The sequence below is a fragment of the Staurois parvus genome, unplaced genomic scaffold (genome assembly GCF_062004578.1).
Source record: "Staurois parvus isolate SC_StPar_1 unplaced genomic scaffold, SC_StPar_1.0 ptg000031l, whole genome shotgun sequence".
In the NCBI taxonomy this organism is placed as follows: Eukaryota; Metazoa; Chordata; class Amphibia; order Anura; family Ranidae; genus Staurois; species Staurois parvus.
The window spans coordinates 2,260,328-2,280,686 of NW_028317827.1; the positions used below are offsets into that span (position 1 = coordinate 2,260,328).

Consider the following 20,359-nt stretch of genomic DNA (forward strand, 5'->3'; position numbering starts at 1 on the left):
ATTTGTAAGCTTCTGCATATGCAGGTGACCGAACCACATGGAGATGAATGGAATTTCAGCCTGAATAAAGTAAAATTAACAAGTATTAATGGACCCACAGTCAGAAATATCCCATTATCATTCTGGCTGCTTATTGGTTACTTTGGCCACTGCAATTTTTTATAAGGACTATTTATAGTCAAAGAGTAAAAAAAAATCAGTAATTTACCCCATGCAGTTGCCAAACCTTTTATATGAGGCTATTTGAAGCTTTCCAATAGTAGATAATGAATAGATCTGCCAGCTAATTTATGCTTGCTCAGACATCACACCATCTTTCACAAACAAGGCCCCTAGTGTTTAATTATGTTGTATTTTGTTCCTAGTTTAGTATAGTGACTGTGCAGTACAGGTTATAAGTTACTATTTCCCTCATAAAAATATATGTTTGTTTTATTTGCAGAAATATTAACACAAGCAAAGCAAATCTGAAAGCAAAATCTAAATGACTAAAACAAGCTTTGGATGGTGAAAAAAAACCTTATAGAAGAACTCCAGGCAACATTTTTATTTTCCCATGCAGTGGGGCTGTGCCTGCATGGGTTAACTGCTCGTTCTTGTCTAGGGGATTGCAGAGTGGAGATATGCTTACCTAATCTGCCAATCCTTCAAGTACAAGACTGGTCCCCACCCATCCTGCCCCCCTGCATGCTAGCGTTCTTGTGAATGGACTGTTCCTGATGTCATCATGCTCATAGACTGGCTCTGGATGTGCAAACGTCAGGAACAGTCCACTGCTGGATATGGGGCAGTGTGGTTTTCTGGAGGATCGAAGGATAAGGTAAGTAAAGCCTTTCTGTGCGGTCCTAGATAAAACGAGCATGGAGTTCTTCTTTAAAGCCAACAGATTAAAAAAAAAATCAAAAACAATTATACCTTCAATTAAAGAGACTGAATACTTACTTTTCCTGCTGCCTATTCCAAAGAACTTGCACTCCATTCAAGTGATATGCTGCACTGAAGACCACTGGGAAACTGACACTTCCGGGTGTGTCGATCTCCTTGACCCCTTGCAATCATTTGTAGTTCCATCTGCTGACCTCCGCACTCACTGGCCACTTTATTAGGTACACCTTGCTAGTACTGCTTTGGTTTACCCTTTGCCTTCAGAACTGCCTTAATTCTTTCTAGTATAGATTCAAAAGGTTTTGGTCCATATTGACATGATCAATGCTTTCATGTTGTTTACTCCAAATTCTGACCCTACCATCTGAATGTTGCAGATGAAATCAAGACTCATCAGACCAGGCAACATTTTTCCAGTATTTTGTTGTCCAATTTTGGTGAGCCTGTGCACATTGTAGCCTCTGTTCCCTGCTCTTAGCTGACAGGAGTGGCACCTGGTGTGGTCTTCTGCTGCTGTAGCCCATTTGCTTCAAGATTTAATGTGCTATGCATTCAGAGATGGTATTCTGCATACCTTACCTTGGTTGTAGTTGTGGTTATTTGAGTTACTGTTGCCTTTTTTATCATCTCAAACAAGTCTTGCTTATTCTCCTCTGAACTCTGACATCAACAAGGCATTTTCATCCACACAACTGCCGCTCACTGGATATTTTATCTTTTTCGGACTATTCTCTGTAAACCCTAGAGATGGTTGTATGTGAAAATCCCAGTAGATTGAAATACTCAGACCAGCCCGTCTGGCACCAACAACCATGCCATGTTCAAAGTCACTGAAATCCCCTTTCATCTCCATTCTGATGCTCGGCAGGGGCCGACTGACCATTTGGAAACTCAGGCACTGCCCGAGGGCTCGGGGTCATTAGGGGGCCCCATGAGATGCCCCTGGTACCTTTTTCATAGGCTTTTTTGAGTTTGGGCAAGGACACAGGGGCCCCTTGATCCCCTATTGCCCAGGGGCCCCATGAGTTGTCAGTCCGCCCCTGATGCTCAGTTTGAACTTCAGCAAGTCATCTTCACCATGTATAGATGTCTAAATGCATTGAATTGCTACCATGTGATTGGCTGATTAGCAATTCGTGTTATCAAGCAATTGAACAGGTGTACCTAATAAAGTGTCCAGTGAGTGTATCTCATTCAGGACATAAAGAGGTTGACACTCTCAGAAAAGTCAGTTTTCCAGCAAATTTCACCAAAGGATTTCTCTGGAATAGAATGTCATTATGGCATCTCAGGCAGCAGGAAAAGGTAAGTATTCCATCTCTTCTTCTTCAGGTAGACTTTTTTTTATGACAAGGTCACCTAAAAACGTCAGTCCACCCATAGCGATAATTGAGGAATACATGGAGCTTGGTCAACCCATGGCTTTTTATATGTCTTCAATACTCTAACATTGAGACCACCATGAATTTAACAAAGAGAGTTCAAGCCCCTCATAACTATCACAGCAAGAGTACAGGACCCAGGAAAGCACAGAGAGATCTCACCAACCAACCAACACAGTCTTTAAGAAATATGAGAAACTGATAGGTGGATTCAAGTGTATTTACAGCCATAACTTATTTTTTAAAGTAAGGATTAATTAAAACCCTCTTAGACATGTATGCTGTCTTTATGGTCTTGAGGAGATTTCCTCCACTTTCTACTCCAGAGACAGAAAAAGAAGTGAGAGGAAATCTCTTCAAAGTGGGACAAATCCCAATCGTAAACAGTTGTCACTGGAAAATGTGTCCCCATTGGAAGGTTTACTTTCTAATCTGAGAGCAAAGATCAGAAGGAATGGATGGCAGAATGAATAAGTAATACTAATCTTCCTTTGCAGGAACCTTTTTTAATTTTTTTATCTTTTATGTGACTACAGATTTGCTTTAAAGTGAACATTTGTCCAGACTAAGCTATTTACATATTCAGAACAATCAGTGAAAGCAGAGAAACATAAAAAATAAGACGTAATTTCTCCAAAGTGAGGAGAAATCTCTTCTTAGACATTGTACACCGGAACGAGTATTCCTTTTGGAAAATTTCCCACCACCTTCTGTTCTGGCAAAACCTCTGTAATTACAAATTTTCTATCATTTTCTGAACCAGCGTGATTGTCAAATATAGAGGGATACATCTCCACAGTGGGGACACAGGTAGCAATGAAAATACAAGGGTTCTAACATTTCCATAAGCTATCCAATAAAAAATAAAAGTTTGACTGAACAAGGAATTTGGTTCTTTTAAAGATTCAAAGACCATCACCCAATCCACCAATAACTATTGTATTGGAACACAATTGTATGTTTACTGTATGTGCTACCTCCAACTTCTGGAGACACCCCAAACTAATCATGGAAGGAGATCATTGAAGGAGATTTGATAATTTAGGACAGCTTTTATTAGCTGATTGCTTTTTTAAATGCACTTATAATTTGATTGTTATGATATGTTTCATTTTAGATACGAAATGTGGAAACCAACCAATGTCTAGATAACATGGGCCGTAAAGAGAATGAAAAAGTCGGCATATTCAATTGCCATGGCATGGGAGGAAACCAGGTAAGCTCATATGCTAGTCTGCGACAATAGTTGCATTAAAAATATATTGATTTGCTTTTAAGGAATACCTAGCTGCATACATCGGTGTGTTTATATCTTCCAGGATTTAAAGAAACAATGTTACATTGGTCATCTCCTCCCAACAAAATATATCCACCCATCCATGCTCCATCCTCCCAGTTTCTTTCCATTGCTGTAATATGGCATTTGTTCTGGGAATGGGGGAGCATGTGAATGGTGATTGGATGCTTAAGTCTGAAAGCTGCCACATTGGTAAGGTGGGGGTTAGGTATAGTGACATAACCATATAACCACCTAGTTAAGATGCAGTACTATCCAACACTGTGGTACCAGAGCTTACTCAGGGTTGAATCTTGGAGCAGGGAGGTGTTGAGCAAGTGTGGATTGGCGAGCATACCTTGCTGGGAGGACTATTTGGAAGTACTGTCATTTTTCCATAAATGAGCAAAGTGACAGTGTCTCAAGCAAACCCATGCAGGATAAAGTGCAAGGTTCACCTTACTGCCCTTTCCCACAGCCATGTACCTGGTAGTGAGCCTGACGTGCAGAGAAATGCCTCTCATAGAGCTCCGACTCAGGGATCCCTGATAGTGTAAATAGTAATCATGAGAGCTCGGCGAGGTATCAGTGCCATGATCAGTCCAGTAGTCTGCATAGGTAGTAGCTGTCACTTTGCGGAAAGGATTCCAGGAACAGAGCAGCCAATGATAGGCAGATGTCTCAGCAGGGCAGGCTGGTAGCAGGTAGAGGGCACAGCAGGCAGGCTGATAGCAGATGACTGGTAGTAGGCATTTGCCACAGCAAGCAGGGTAAAAGTGGACAGGTTGGCAGCAGGCAGACATATCAGATGAGAACGTAGTGGACTACGAAGCTGGAGCAGGCTGGATGCAGGGTCAGGCAAACCGGGTCAGCAACAGACAGGCAGATTGGGCATGAACAGCAGGGAGGAGAAAAGTTAGGACACAGGCTAATGTCAGCAACGGTGGAGGCAGATCAGGCAGAGACGTTAAGCAGAGACAGAATCCAGAGAAATCAAGGTCAGGGCAGGTAGTAGAAAAGTGGAGTCAGGAGCAAGCCGGGTCAAGATCAGAGGTCAGGCACTGGAATCAGGATAAACACACAGAGAAGCCACAGACCAAACAGCAATTAGCCAGTGCATTTGTCCTGTTTAAATATGCAGTTTGACTCCAGTCTTGATAACAGGTGCGCACCCGTATGTGCGAGTGCTCATGCACACAGGCAAGTGCGTGCACCTATGCTCATTTTTGTGCAAATCTGCCTGGCCAGTTGCTAGTCTGCGCATGAGCATTCTTATGCACCAGAAAACTTTATCTGCACTATGAGCAAGCCTTTCCTGACACTCACTGTTCTGTCCAGCCACAAGGGGTGAGGACAGGAAAGATTATTCCTCCTTTTTCATATGAGAGGATCAAAGATCAAGACTGAATCAGACACAGTTAAGACAAGATAAAATATGGCAGTTGCAGTTGAGAACAATTTTAGATTTTTTGTGGCTATCGATAATCATTCTCATGCTGGTTTCACTATCTAGTGAGTTATTGGCCTAAGTAAACATTTCTCCCAAGACTCTCAGTGGGCTAAATGAAAAACAAAAAAAAAAATACAGCTCAGAAGGAGCCGCTGTACTAACTATCTGATGTTAGTATAGCGATCTCCCATGCTGTGCTATCGTGTTCTGACAGCGGGAATGGCCCCCCACCAGAACACTCTGGTCAGCGCATTCAGCCATTGGCTGAGAGGGCTGATTGGGATCCAGTCGGCAGACCTATTGCGGTCACGTCCCTTGGACAGAAGATGGCTGAACGGCCGGCTTCTGTCAGACCGGCTGCCATACACATGGGGCAAATGTTAGCCGGTTTCTACTGAAACGGCTGATGCCGCCCGACATTCGGCTTGTGTGTACTAGGCTTTAGATCTCTTAGCTTTAAAGAACATGTTCAGCTTTAGTAAGAAAAACTCCCCCGGCCCCCTTAATAAGAAGACTTGAGCCTCCCTTCACAGGTCCATACTTACCTCCAACATCAGCTGTTGCCTTCCGCGATGTCTGCAGCCTGGGCAGTAAACATCGACTTGAATGGGATGTTTCACCTGTAACATGGGTATGTCCCTTTCAAATGTATGGAAGATCAAAGGTGAAATTATACTTTAAAAGTAGTCAGTATTGTGTGTATGTATGTTTCTACTTATCATGTCTTATACCTGACTACTTATATTTCTTTCCAGTGTTACCCATCCCCTCTGGCAGGTTTTTCATAAATGATCACATGGTCCTTTTAAGATGTGTAATGTATTCTCCTGCACCTGCTGTTCAATATCATCACACTAATATGTTATTAGCATTGCCTCTTTTCTTTCTAATTAACACAATTGAACTTTACTGCAACACTTTAGACACTTGTACTGTATAATACCACTGCTTAGTGCAGTTATGTGTTCATCAAAAGTATTCTTAAATGTATTTTTTTATTACAGTCTTCATTTGATTTTAATAAAGGATACATGACATTATGAAAAAATAGACTTTAACTTCAAATGGGATATCATTCTACTGGTAAATATAAAACCAACAGGGACTTTTCAGGTGCCAATTAGAGTAATTCTGCATACATTATAAACACTTAAAGCGGAGTTCCACTCACTCTGTAAAAAAATAAAAGTCAGCAGCTACAAAAACAGCCACTCGCCAGTCCCAAGATCCCGTGTTGTCCCCACCGCAGCCCGTTTCACCTGTATTCCAGGCGTTGTCATCTGACAGCTTGCGGCTTCACAGCCGGGTGCCCACTGTGCATGCGAGAGTAGAGCTGCGCTTCATGAATGGTCCTGTAGTCTTCTGGGACCTGTCACGTGTTCCACAAGACTTCGGGGAGGAAGGGTAGAAGGACAACTTCTGTTTCCGATCGCAATCGCAGAGGAAGTGGGAGAGGGTGCCTGTCAGATTCGGGTACCCGCTCCCCAAAGGTGCCAATCCTTAATGGGGAGCGGGGGACCATCTTTAAAGCAGAATTTCCCCTTTTGGGTGGAACTCCGCTTTAAAGGCCAAGCAATTTCTGGCACTTTTTGTTTGCAAGTATAAATCAGTATTTTTTGCTAGAAAATTACTTAGAACCCCCAAACATTATATATTTTTTTGTTTAGCAGGGACCTTAGAGAATAACATTTTTTATGTTACGCAGTATTTGCATAGCGGTTTTTCAAACACAATTTGTTTATACACTTTATTAAATTTTAATGCAAAATAAACACAATATATAACCCAGTTTTTGATAAAATAAAAAAGATGATGTTATGCCGAATAGATACCTAACATGTTATGCTTTAAAATTGCGCATGCATGGAATGTAGACAAACTACTATACTTAAAAATCTACATAGGCAGCTTTTTAAAATGTTTTACAGGTTACCTGTTTAGAGTCACAGAGGAGATCTAGCACTAGTATTATTGCTCTCACTCTATCATTCATGGTGATGCCTCACATGTGTGGTGCGAACATTTACATATGCTTGGGCAACTTAGGTATGCATTTGCTTCTGCATGCGAGAACGGACAGATTTGATACTTTAATTTTTTTCTAAATGTTTTTTTTTTCATTTTTACACTTTCAGTACACTTTTATATTTTTATTTCTATTACAAGGAATGTAAATATCCCTTGTAATAGAAATAAGGGAAGACAGATCTTCTTTATGGAGAGATCTGGGGTCTATAAGACCCCAAATCTCTTCTTTACCTTTGAAAGCAAAACAAAAAAAGATTTTTATTTTTTGATGTTACCTTTTTGCTTTAAAAAAAAAAGTTCTATCCTAGACTGGAAGTGATGTCATGATGTCACTCCAGTCCTGCTAGATCATAGAGATGATCAGAGACAACCTGGTCTCTCCTCACTTCTGTGACCAGCTGTGGGAATGGTCGGATCATTTCCTGGGTTCGTCAGTAAGATTGGTAAGCCGGAGAAACACCGGGAATCAGAGGGAAAGGGGGGTGGAGCTAGTGGGTTTGCAGCCCCTCCCGCTGCTTATAAAAGCAATCCTGAAGCTAATCAGCTCGGATTGCTTTTATGAGAAACAGAATCGCTGGCTGAAAAACAAAATATACTGGGCTTATGGCTAATAGCTTCAGCAATAACCCTGCTAAACCTGGTAAACCACTTCAAAGCCACAACATATATGTACAGTACGTATTGCGGTCGGCAAGTGGTTATAATCTGTACATACTGTATATTTTTATTTTCAGCATAAATATCTTGTTATAAAATATGACTCGTAAGACAAATCAATTGTGCATTAGGTACAATGTTCTGGGTTGTATATTTCCAGCTTACATATTGGGTACCCCATATACCTCATAAAATATTACATCAATTTCATTCATACAGTGATAATATTACAGTACAAAAGGGGATGTATTACAAAAGTTAGGGGTATTTAATCTTCAGTATGTCTCATCTGTTCATTGACCAGCTTCATCAGGAAAAGATAAGCTATTTAATGGAACATAAATAATTATATTACATATTTGCACATATTATGGTAAAACTAATACTTGTATGAGCTGACTTACATGGTATCAAGCATAGTATGTAAACACGGTAGTGTATGAGGCCCAAAGGGACATGACCCCCAGTACAGTAGAGGGTACCACAGACCCCCTTACATGTCCAGAGACCTGAGGGGATGAACTAACAACTGAATGGCCTAGGTGAACATCTAAAAGGCTATACCAAAGGAGAGATGTAAACGATATTAATATTTGGCATTTTCAAAATTATGTGATAGGAGTATATCTCTAAAGAATACTTTATTGAGAGTGTGTGGGCACAATGGACCGGAGAATCTCACAATTTGCACAAAACCAAAAGCTAAAGGTGAATCAAGATGGCCACATCAACACTACAACCTTAACCCATGAGATTGGAGCAGATCACCCAAAAATAATGATATTTAGATTAGCATTGATATAAAGCTCCTTGACAGGTCATGTATTATTTTATGTAAAAAGGAGAAATAGAAAAGGGAGGTACAAGTGAACTATGATATAAAAATAGGCATAGGACAATCAGAATAGAGAATTAGAGGGTGGGAGATTTAGAATAGGAGGAGATGAGATGTCAAGTGTGAGTAGATCATAGGGTATGAGATGGTGAGGGGGATTTGTAGGGGCTAAGAATGGCGAGGGTTGTGGGTGCATTTTGTGAGTGGATAGTGTAAGGACAGGTCACCCATCTGTCAGAGAAAGTGAAAAACGGTAGGGATAGAGGCAGGCCATCCTTCCTGGAATCCTCTCATTTGGTCACAGACTAGCCAGACTGCATTTCTCCCTCGCTGTTGGCACATCCAAGGCTTGCTCCGTTCCAGGTTGCTCATATAACCTGTGAGTGTTCCCGGTTGGGTGCCTTCCCACCAGGCCATTTGTACAGTTGAACTTTGCCTGCAATACACGTTCTGTTCACTGCAACTGGACTCTGTGTAATTACTGTCGCCGCACCATTCTGCACCTCTCCACGCAGGCTTGGGTGGTCTTTGACCCACCAGTTTTGCTTTAGGGGAAATAAAAAAATTGAGGTCAAATCCTGGCAACCCTGTCTGATTGGGTTCTCCGGATCTGAACATTGGCTAAACAAATTTTAAAATGTTTTGTCAAATTAGACGCTTAACATGTACATATTTAGCTATGAATTTAACTGTATGCCTTTGTTTCCACTTGCAGTGCAAGCATTATTATTTCTATTGTTACATTCTAAGTTCTGTTTAAAACATTTTTTAAAAAGGAATTTACTGTGTAGCTGTTCGATATAGAAAAAAACAGGGGTATTGCTGGGAACAATGCCTTAGAGCTTGTTCACATGTGCGGCAGTCACCTCCTCACCGTTTGGATTAACCCTGTGAGTGCCACACCACCACAGTGTAATCTCAGGCAGTAATACTGTTTACTTTTTGTTGCAGCATGTGTGCTGCCATGAATGGCTGCATATCTGTGTTCAGGTGGGTATGTGAAGGGGTGGTGGTGGTAAAACTATGGCTTAAATACCTCGTTTTACCATCCCCTGGCCGCACATGTGAATGAGCCGGTAGACTGTCTCTCAGAAAAAAGGACAATCAGTAACTGTTATAGGGACAGATCAGGCCTGTATGATGTCAGTCATATAGACAAATCTACTCTAGTCCCACATTACCGATTTGTAGAACTTTTTCAAATTCCCTTTTTCTCCCAGGCAATATTCCTTCTAATCTACAGCCCCGAATATTGTCTACCATTATTGCCATGACAGATAATGAAATCAGTGTGACATCTCTTTCATAATTAGGAGAGGAGAGGTATATAAGACTGGTGACGAGAATTTAAACTCAGAGAAGTAGCGCTGTCATATTTCTTCATACGAGGGGTCTTGACAACATAATACTCAGAAGAACAAGAAAGGTCTGTTTAATCACATCAGCTTTGCCAGGCTGTGGGAGAGCCTTCGTATCTCAACCGATGTGCTTTTTTATTCTGGAGAGATCAAACTCTTCCAGGTCTGTCTGGAAATAAGGCATGCCTTAGAAGTGGGTGTTTGATGTAGGAGAAGTTGAAAGGGTTAAACAAATGATTGTTCAGCCCCACAATGTAAGAGGAGACACTAGACATTTAACAGCTGCCTTCATTTCAATAAGGTGCACATATTAGACTTACAAAGCAGTGTTTGTTTTTGATCACTGTCTGATGGGCAAGGGTTGGCTGATCCTGCTGGTACTTATAAAGGACGTCAGATGAGGGACAACATCCTCTTGAGTTACTACACCAGTGCATCAAAGAGAAGTGGGACATTTTGGCCTGTCCACCTGAAAGTTATTTTAATCATACGTGGAGCTGGCAGGCTGAGCAGTCCCTTTCTTCTTATACACCGTAAAAACTCTAATAGTGAAATCTCCCTGCCAGAATTTTAGACTCTGTTCCTGATTGCCTGGAAATTTTGGGTGTAATCACCTTTGTGTGTTACAGCTACTCCTGCTGCATTTTCCAAATTACAATGTAGCAATAACCCCCCCAAGGAGACACTGAAAATCACTGGGTTTCCCTTACCTATTTAGAGGCTGCCCACGGAGTTTCCAGTTCCAGTGGTACACCAACAAACCCAGGTTCCAGTTTATGGGTCTTTTTAAGATGTACTACAGGTCTTGAACAAAATGCAGGGAGGAGGCTTTGCTGTCAGGGCCTGGATCACCCGATGGTTCCAGTGTGCACTAACAGTTGTCTACCAGCAGCCAGAAGATCCCAGTAAATACATTTTCACCTGATGCTGGCTGCTAGGAGGGTATTTAGTCTCTGCTCTATTATTACACTGCGCTTCACTGTTTTGCCTGCTAGCCAGCTCCTGCCTTGCATCTATGTCATGCTCCTGATCTTGCTCTTGCCCTGCATCCTGTACCCTGCTGCATTGTACCTGTTCACCTTGTGCCTGATTCCTGTCCTGCTTCCCCCCCTCTTGGCATCTCCAGTTAACCCTGTGATTTGTGTTCCTCATATTATAGTTAGGGTGTTAGGTATTTTGTCACTCAGTTTAGGGTTCACTTGTATTTTCATGCTTGCTATGTATTTAAGTTGCTGGTGTTAAGATGTGTTTTGTTTCACTGTTAATAAACATGTTTAAAGCATACAGGTACTGTATATAGTCTGGTCTCAGTCTCCTAAATGTAGCCATGCAGATATGGCTATATGCTAGTGATTCCTGGCATTTAGGGTGCAGGATACCTTAGGCACATCTTAGAGGACAGCTCTCTGAAAATGTTGTCCCAGCAGTATTAGGCCCTATAGCCTCAAAACGCCTAGAGCAATGCTGAATAAAGAGAGGACAGTCAGTAAATCTGAGACCCTATGAGAGCAGTCCCTAAGCAAAAACTTCTGGTGTCTCATCCTCAAGAAGTACTTCCATAAGTAGAACTATAGGTGAAAAGTCCCACTCACAATGCCCAAAGACAGCTCCCAACCAGCTCTCCTGCAACTTTCGTCAGTGAAGGTTTCCCTCTCCATCTCAGCTTCCATAGGAAAATTTCCTTCAGTCCCTCAGTATCTAGCACCTGCTGATGCCTTGTAGCTGTAGTTTCTCTAGAACAAACACACAAATGCCCCCCTCACAGGGGAGAAACCACAGGGGAAGAAAAAGACTGACCAGAGCCTCCCAAATATTTATCTTCCCCCAGTCATATCACCTGGGCCAGCCTCCTAGGGATTAGCTATGGTCCAGTAAATATTAATGACCTAAGTGATTGATCTTCCAATGCTATTGCTGGAACATTCTTCCAGCAAAAGACAGAAGTAATCAGCCACCAGGTTTGGGGATAAACCTGAACAGACCTAAAAAGTAAATTACAGAGTAGACAGCAGAGCCATATTGTATTCTGACAGCTGGGAATCCATCCACTGCCAGAATACTCTGATCAGAGATACAGCTGATTGGCTGCAGTGTTGGTCAAACAATAATTTTCTAACAAGAATGTTCATGAGAAGAACAAGAATGGCCATAGACAGATCGAAATTCATCTGGTCCCTGCTGAACTGGCCAAATTTTGATCAATCTATGACCAGTTTTACATGGTTTCATTATACTGTTTCACTGTGTTAGAGAGTGTCCACCCAGTGTGAGAAATATGTTTCCAGCATCCCGTTATCACATACCACAATGTCCCTACTGATTACCAGAAACTGTGACCAGTTGTAAGTTTAGTCTCTAGATCCCGTCACAGTCTCAGATCCTAGTGCTGATGACATAGTGCTGGCCTGGCCCTTCACATCAGCAGTGGGGATAATAGGCTACTTCTGCTCCTACATGGATTCAGTGGGATATTTGCTCTTTGACCCAGCATGATGTGTGTATTGATTTTCAGTCATTAGCAATAAGCAGATGATTTAATATATATCAGACACAAGCGGACATTAATAGACTCTCTGCATCTCATACTGAAAGCGGGCTACGACATGTCTGGCGCCTCTGCTGCTCCCTCACTGTTCACGAGTCCAAGCAGACTCAAAAAATCAGCAACTCTCAGTCCTCCTTTTACCCTTAGCAATCTTTAGAAAACAAAGAAACCCCTTTAATGTACATTAAAAACTATTACTGTGAAAAATCCTGTATTTGATTGCAAGATCTGACTTAATACTTTCAGGAAAAGTTTAATACTTGCAGTGATTAGTACTGCCAGATCATGTATTATATCCTTATGGCAAAGACCAGGACCTCCAGTAGTGGCACAGTAGTTTGAAAAAAATCAATGACATCAAGCGCATGAAGGACTTTACATCCACCCCAAAAGGCACAGGAGGCCTTCTGGCAGCGGTGGTTTAATTCAATACATTTTAAGAATATTTCAGAATACATTGCATTTTCCGCGAATTCCTCAAACTAAAGTTATCACATTCAATACTCTCTCAGGGACTCTACACATTCTTTTTTCTCACAATTCAAAAACCATTGAGATTTGGAGGAACGAGAGGCTATTGTAATGAGAACGCTCAAAGGGGCTGCAGAGTTTTAATGCGCCTCGCTAGCCTGTCCAGGAATAACAGTTCCACACTTGTCCAAAGCATTTAATGATCTTTCAAAAGTAACTGATTAATGGACTTCCACCCCATCTAACGTTATTCGATGAGAATTTTATTTAGATAACTCTGGAGGAGTGAGGGTTAGAGTGTAGCTTCAGATAAAGATTCCTGCCATATACAAGCATATTAAACAAAAACAACTTCAGCCCCCTGATACCTGAAATATTCATATGCACAGCCAGCAATGCAGGCTTCCTGTAGGTTCTACTGGTAGCAGCTTGTAGGAAGGTGCAGTTTACCTTCCCCTCTGTAGGTGGCGCTGTGTTGCTGTCCGCTGTTCAGAGGGAATGGAGGATGAGAGGAACATTGTTCCTCTGCAGTCTATGTAGGTGTCACCAGGAGAGCAGGGGTCTGATTGGATGCTGCAACACTGGTTGGACCCAAGGTCATCTTTAATGAGGGCAATGCAAATAAATAGCAGTGCCCTGCTACAGTTGGTGCACAGTTGCAAAGTGGATATCGTAGGGACAAGACCCATGCTGGATAGGGACAGATTATTTAGCCTAGGGAAAGGTTCTTGAGAAGGAATGACATAATAAGGACACCGCTGCCAGTGCTGTTAATCCTTGGACTACTGTCACGTACCTGATGGGAGACTGAATTGACGAGGTCGGCCTCACTTGTGTCACTAGCCCTGACCCCGCTGAACTTGGAACAGAGGGAGTCTAGCGACCAGGGGGATAAGAGCGCCAGAAGTTTGCTTGCGACTCTTACAGATGATGACCTTGGTAGGCAGGATATCCTCTGATTTGGGTATTGTAGCAATAAACCAGGCAGGTACAGTGGATTGCCAGATGCACAGCAGAGCCAGGTTTGTAGCCAGGACACAGGACTGGAGCGGAGTTGTAGGATAGCCAGGGTCATAACAGTCGGGCAGCGAGGTACAGGATCAGGAGGAAAAGCCAAAGTCAGGATCAGAGCCGAAGTCAGGAATCGGGGGCAGGAGAGTTCTCAGAGTTGGGTCAGGAACAAGCCAGGTCAGCAACAAGGAAATGAACAGGAGCAAGCAGGACACAGGGGGGAGCTGAAGACCATTCAGCACTGAATCTGGGCAGAGGCTCACCTTAAATAGCCTGTCTGGCGCCAATCTTCCCCGTGCATGTGCGCGATCGCGCATTCCTGCGCACAACCGGCAATTCTTCTGCGGGATCTCTTTCGTGCATGCGCATTCCCGATCGCGATTCTTCTTGCAGGAACTCTCTTACAACTACTGTACTTTTGGCGCTGTATTCCACTTGTTGTTTGCCTACAAATTAACCAAATAATTGTTCTGTCATTTTCTTTAGGTTCTCTATGTGCCATTCTTCCACCTGTGGTACCAATTCCCTCGCTCTGCCCACAAGCTTGTGCCCAGCCCTCTAGGACACTCACCACAGTAAAGTTGTCTTGGCAGGATGATCCTAACTGACAGACATCCTTCCGCTCCCTTTCTACTGGAGTCACCTTTCAGAGGGGCAGCATCAACCTTTAGACCTATGGACCCAGACCTTTCTCTTTTGCAGGAGTACCCTCCTGGCATCAGCCCTGGGAGTCTCAGATGAATAGCACACCTCTTTCTTAGAGCAGACATCGGGAGGCAAAGGAGCTTACTAGAATGTCCCCCACATATTTATACTCTCTCCCAGCAAACACCACTGACCATAGTGGCCTAGTGGTTAGCTAGTGGGAATATAGATACAGCATTCATTACTCAGGTACCTCCCACACTATTGCCAGGGACCTTCCCCAGCATCAGGAGGAAGCAAACAATCACCTGAGTGTTGGTGAACCTATGGAAAACAAACTATATCAATCATCCCAGGCTGCATACAACCTGGCAATAATGAATTAAAGTTGAGGCTCTCCTGCATATGGCAGGGCTGCTATATTATCTATGTAAAGAAAATGCATACACTTGTCAGAGTTTACTTTATTCTTTGTTTTACTGACTATGATCCGTGGATCACCATTCTTTACAGTTGTGTAACCAGATCCTGTTAAGAACCACTGTGTTTTCTTTGAGATATCTCATAAATAAGGAATTTTAAAAAATATTCCTGCAATTGCTTGTTCTGGTCCCTGTCACGTTTTCTTTTACTGGACACCTTAACCCCCTCTGTGCCCATAGGTCATTAAAGCCTAGATTCTAAAGCCAAATTTATCAGTGTCTTATGTGTGTGTCAGTTCACTACACTATAACTCTGTGATTATTTGTCTACCTGAATAATTTAAATTTACATTTAACATAAATTTACTTAGGACATACACTGCTTTTATTTTAATTAATTTAATTAAAACCCTGCTTGTTTTATTACAGGCTGACCAATGGACACAAATGTAGTTTTTTTTAAATACTACAATTGTATTGCACAATTACAGTATTAAACATAGTGCAGTCTTCAGTGACACTTGCAGGTTGATTTTATGTGACATTGTGATCACATGACTGGAAATCACTCTGATTGGTTCCCAATTGTTAATAGATTTCAGAGAAGAAATTGTCATAAATTAATTAGTGTTCTGCCAGTGTAAGCAATAGGAAATGTAAGTATTCCTTCTTTTAGGCTACATGTACACTCCCTTGGACACCAAGCTCTCCTGGCCGCTGAAAAATACTAAATGTGTCAAAAACGTGTGTAGACATGGTACCACATTTAGCTGTGTTTACCTGCGTTTATCGCTTGGGTGTTTATTCATTTCATTGGCCAGAGTACTTGCCATTGAAATTAATAAATGCCCAAGCGCTAACTGCAGCTAGTGCTTAGGCTCATTTAAATGAGTTTATGCGCATTTTTTTGGTGTTTTGTGTTTTATGGCGTTTTGGAGAGGGATGTTTACCTGCCCTTAAATGCTGCTGCTAAACTCTGATAAAAGCTTATGTTTGAATGGGCACATAGACTTTTATTAAGTTGAATTTAGGGTTTCACACTTATAATGCCTATGAAATGTGTTGGCCTTGGACCCTTTGTTTCTTGGGTCATTTTTACAATAAAGCATTGTTGCTGAAATGCCAGGGGCATGAGAGGTGACTGATGAATCATTTCTCTAGGTCAAAAGAACAAAGTCACAAGATATTCTGCTAAGAGCAAGATAAAAACTTGTTTATGGAATGAAACGTGTTTATGACATCTAGTAACCTCACTTTAGGAGATAAAAACCTGTTTAAGGATGTCTAAGTTAGAAATCCTTAAGTCTGGGGGAGATGAAAAGAGGTTTTGAGGTAGATAAGAAGAAAAAATGTGACTTTTCAGACAACGAATATGGTGGTAGAACGTGACTCTGTTATCCTCGTGGAACCCTTCTGCTAGCTCGTCCTGTGGTGGGTGCGGTGCCGCCCACTATTGGACAGCTTCCAGAAAATGGGTTTATAAGGCGGAGGTCCAGGTGAGGCCAGTAGAAGCCCCCACCCTTAGTGGTCAGAGGACGCTCTGACGCTGGGATTTTTGCCAAGGCTATATGGGCTCATCGACTGGTCGCGCCTACGGCTTCTCTGTGACCCCCTGGGCAGTTTGGTTCCAATGGGATTTGTTCCTTCCCACTTCCACATAGCTTCCGTAATCTAGTAATTCTATGCTGTGACTCTGTCAAATGATGTGTCTATTTCATGCTGTAATGCTCACACTCTAACTGGTGTGTGTTATTATGCAGATTGTGATGACTATAAGATATATCCTCCTGTGTGTCATGTGATAATAAAAGTGGAGGTTTTGACATTGAATGAATATTGCAGTTGGATTCTGTTATTTCTTGGAGTGCCAGGTGCATGCTATGATGTGCCAGGGCAGGTGTTCATTTGGTAGATGGTCTTTCACATGCGTAGAATATGTAATGATTTAAATGCTGATTAAAAGTACCTGCATGACTACATATTGATTGTGTGCATGTATATGACTTGTTTTTAGTTATTGCACCCAGCATCTCTATTGCAACACTGATGCAGTGTTTAGGGGTTCACACTGATGTGGTGCGGTATTCGCACCTGTTTTGCACTGCATCATAATCGCACCCCGCTCATGCGAACTGGTGCTGGTGTGTATGTTAAGTTAACAACACCCCAAGATCTCTTTGCAAAAAGCAGTGTGATGTGCCGAATCGGATCACATGGGTGTGAATACCCATGTGATCCAATTCTAGTGCGGACTACAAAAATGGTCCTGTACCTTTTTGGTGTGGTTGTGGTGCGATCTGAGCCTTACAAAATGTATGGCTCAAATTGCACCGCACAGAATTCGCATTTGATTTGCACAGGAATGCAGTGCGGTTCCTTTGTGCTGTGTTTTCTTCATGAGAGGCCAGCAATCGAAGCCATAGTATTCTGTCAGTGTGCATTTTCCTTAAAGCTGAACTATAGTCAGATATAACATGCAAAAATCCATGCAGCTGTGTACTAATTAACCATCAAGAAAAGTAATTGTTATATGCAAGCAGTGTAACCTGTGTTTGTCCTAATACCAGACTCTTGCAATCCCTGTACATCAGAGTTCAGATAAGCAGTAAAAAGTAGCCAATGCGCTGTGTTGTTGTGCTCGTGCCCAACAAGAGATATACTAATAAAAGGAGAGAGCAGACAGATGAGTTCAGCAGTCTACTGCTTCTCCTTTCACTGTCCAATCACAGTCTGGGGAAGGAAGAAGATATACGAGTGTTGCTTAACTGCAGCAGAGAAGAATCAGGTGTCCTGACCTGCCAGACAGAGCCATGCTGTGGGAGAGCAGTGTGTAAATTTGGCCTGTTTAATTTTTATGTACCTTTGTACTGCGTCCTTTTGGTCTGTTAGCTGCCATATTAGAGAGAAGGAAGCAGCACAATCAGAGCTGCTATTTTTCTTCCGTAGAAATACTGATGTGGTAGATTACAATTGGATAATATCGCTCCTTATTATACCACCTTATGAAAGTTATGAAATCCTCCTTCCTATAAACGAATTTACGGAAATGTTTGCATTTTATGTTCTGTGACCCTTTAATTGTTTTATGTATCATGATGCATTGCCATCTATTTTTCTAACAAACATTTCTTCTCATTTTCTGTGTAAACCTATTTTAGACTTGATTATTGAAGCACCTCCACTGCTTTTTTTGTTCTATTTTTAGAACTGCAATATTATATCTATAGATTAGTGTTTATGTGTCTGGTGTTTCCATGGTAACCACAATGACTACTGTAAGCGACACTCATTTATATATTTTTTTACCTCCATGATGCTATTAATGCTTTGGTCTGGGTTGCTCGGGTAACCCATTGTCTTGCCAGTCAGAAGCCTGGGGAGCATACTTCTATTTGTCAATTTAGATTAGATTAGATTAGATTTTTCATGCAAGATGCTGAAATATTGATTTTTCTAACCTATACAAAAATTGTCTTTCAGGTGTTTTCATACACAGCTGATAAAGAAATTCGCACAGACGATTTATGTTTGGACGTATCAAGGCTGAATGGTCCAGTTATCATGCTTAAGTGCCATCATATGAGGGGTAACCAGCTGTGGGAGTACGATGCAGAGGTAGGTGTAGCATATGCACAAAATTGCTGTGCTGCTTTTATTAGAAGACCCCTGTTCAAACATATTTGAAGTGGAACTCCAAATTTACAACAAAAAAAAGTATATATAATTGCATTGCATGCAATGAGCAGTTACAATTGCAAAAGGAACCTCACAGTGTTGGAAACACTGAAGAAGTACTGTTTGACATAACAGCTGCTCCTACTTTTCTCCCTAAAATTTAAAGGGTGTTCACATAATGTGGAGTTAGACTTTATATACTACATTAGCAGGATGGTTAGTCTGGATCCATGCATGTTGAAAACACTAAATATCTCTTTTAGGAGCTGGTGACTTTTTATTGCTGGTAATTCGCAACAGATTATTATGACTGAATCAGTCAAAATCAGAGCCATTTGTGCAGGGCTGGTGCAAGGGATGAGGCTGGCGTCCTGGGCACGGCAGTGGTGGGCAACCCATGGACCACAGCCTCTGTTCTATAGGGTCTGCTCCCCCTTGCCCCAACCGCCTGAAGCTGTCACGAAAAACACAATGCGCATGCACAAATGCCCACCTTCAGTCACTAGAAAGCAGAAGCAGTCACAGTTGAGCAGCACCATTGTATTCAGACAACTGTGGTTGCTGTGAATATTGAATACAATAGCCAGCAGTGGAGAGTCCTCCATCCGTGCTGATAGCATGGATGGGGGAATTGATTGAATCAAGCTGGGTATGGCTGCCTCAAGACTGAACTGTGTCTTAACAGCCCTATCAGAATTTCGATTATGTGGTCTTTGGCTATAGTCAACATTTAATTTGCTGGTTTTAAAAACAATTCCATTTAAGCATGTATTCTTAACTGAAAGTGCCTTCTACAGATCTCAAATCTCCTTTTTTGCTGCTGTGACTTGACTTCCTGTTAGAGGGTGGCTATGTTCGTTCTCCATGATTCCACTGTATGAAGGAACGTAGCCACCCTCTTTTGCTTACTCCATAAATGTAATATGGACTAATAGCCTAATACCAGGTGTATGCATTTCTGACAAGGGTTACTCCTGGAGATGGCTATAAAGTACCTTGAGCCTATTTAGCAGTACTAAGCCGTCGTTAGGGCCCTTCCATAAGGTGGTGTATGGAATGCTGTCCCTTTAAGGCTGCTCACAATAGATGGCTGATTGGCGAATACGTATGGGGCAGTTTCTATTGCCATTAACTGTTGGCAGTAAGGGGTTAAGCTCAGTGACTCTGCATTATCAGTTGCCCCTAATTAAATCCTGCTGCTGCTGCCCGGAGGGGAGAGAAGCAGGAATTAATGGGGAATGATAACCAACCGCTCTGTTCAACGCAGCAGGGAACCAAGAGAAGAGAGTGTGGAATGGGCGAGCAGAGAGTTCACACAGCTGGCAGGCAGGCTACATAAACATTTCGTAATGGTGACCTGTGCCCTATCAGTTTATAGGAAGTGTGATTTTTGTTGATGGTGAGGTCACTTTAAATACTACTGCACAGCAGACACATAATAATGTATGAAGTTCAGAGGTACGGAGAGACTTGCCCTCAAGATATTTCATATTGCAGGTCTTACAAATGTATTTATATCAGAACACGGGATATTTTTAGGATATTAAACCACGGAAATGTTAAATGCAGTTCCTAAGATCTTTGCAATATTGGATTTCTCAGAATCTCCCAGAGGAATGTGCCACAGCCAGTTTAATTGAAAGGTCTGCAAAAGAATCAGCAGTGTTTTCAAGTGTTTACTTTTTATTTTAAATCTGTTTAGCAATGAATCAGCATTTA

The 20,359-nt window shown here is 41.9% G+C and overlaps 1 protein-coding gene across 3 annotated transcripts in view; it reads left to right on the top strand.

The window, feature by feature from the left end:
• The window catches only part of GALNT13 (polypeptide N-acetylgalactosaminyltransferase 13), a 398,708-nt gene that overhangs the window by 337,531 nt on the left and 40,818 nt on the right, over window positions 1-20,359 (top strand). For all 3 annotated transcript variants that reach the window (XM_089659616.1, XM_089659625.1, XM_089659631.1), the window contains exons 9-10: window positions 3,385-3,483; window positions 18,446-18,580. In XM_089659616.1, the coding sequence (XP_089515742.1) occupies window positions 3,385-3,483; window positions 18,446-18,580 (234 nt within the window). The remainder of the gene's footprint in view (window positions 1-3,384; window positions 3,484-18,445; window positions 18,581-20,359) is intronic.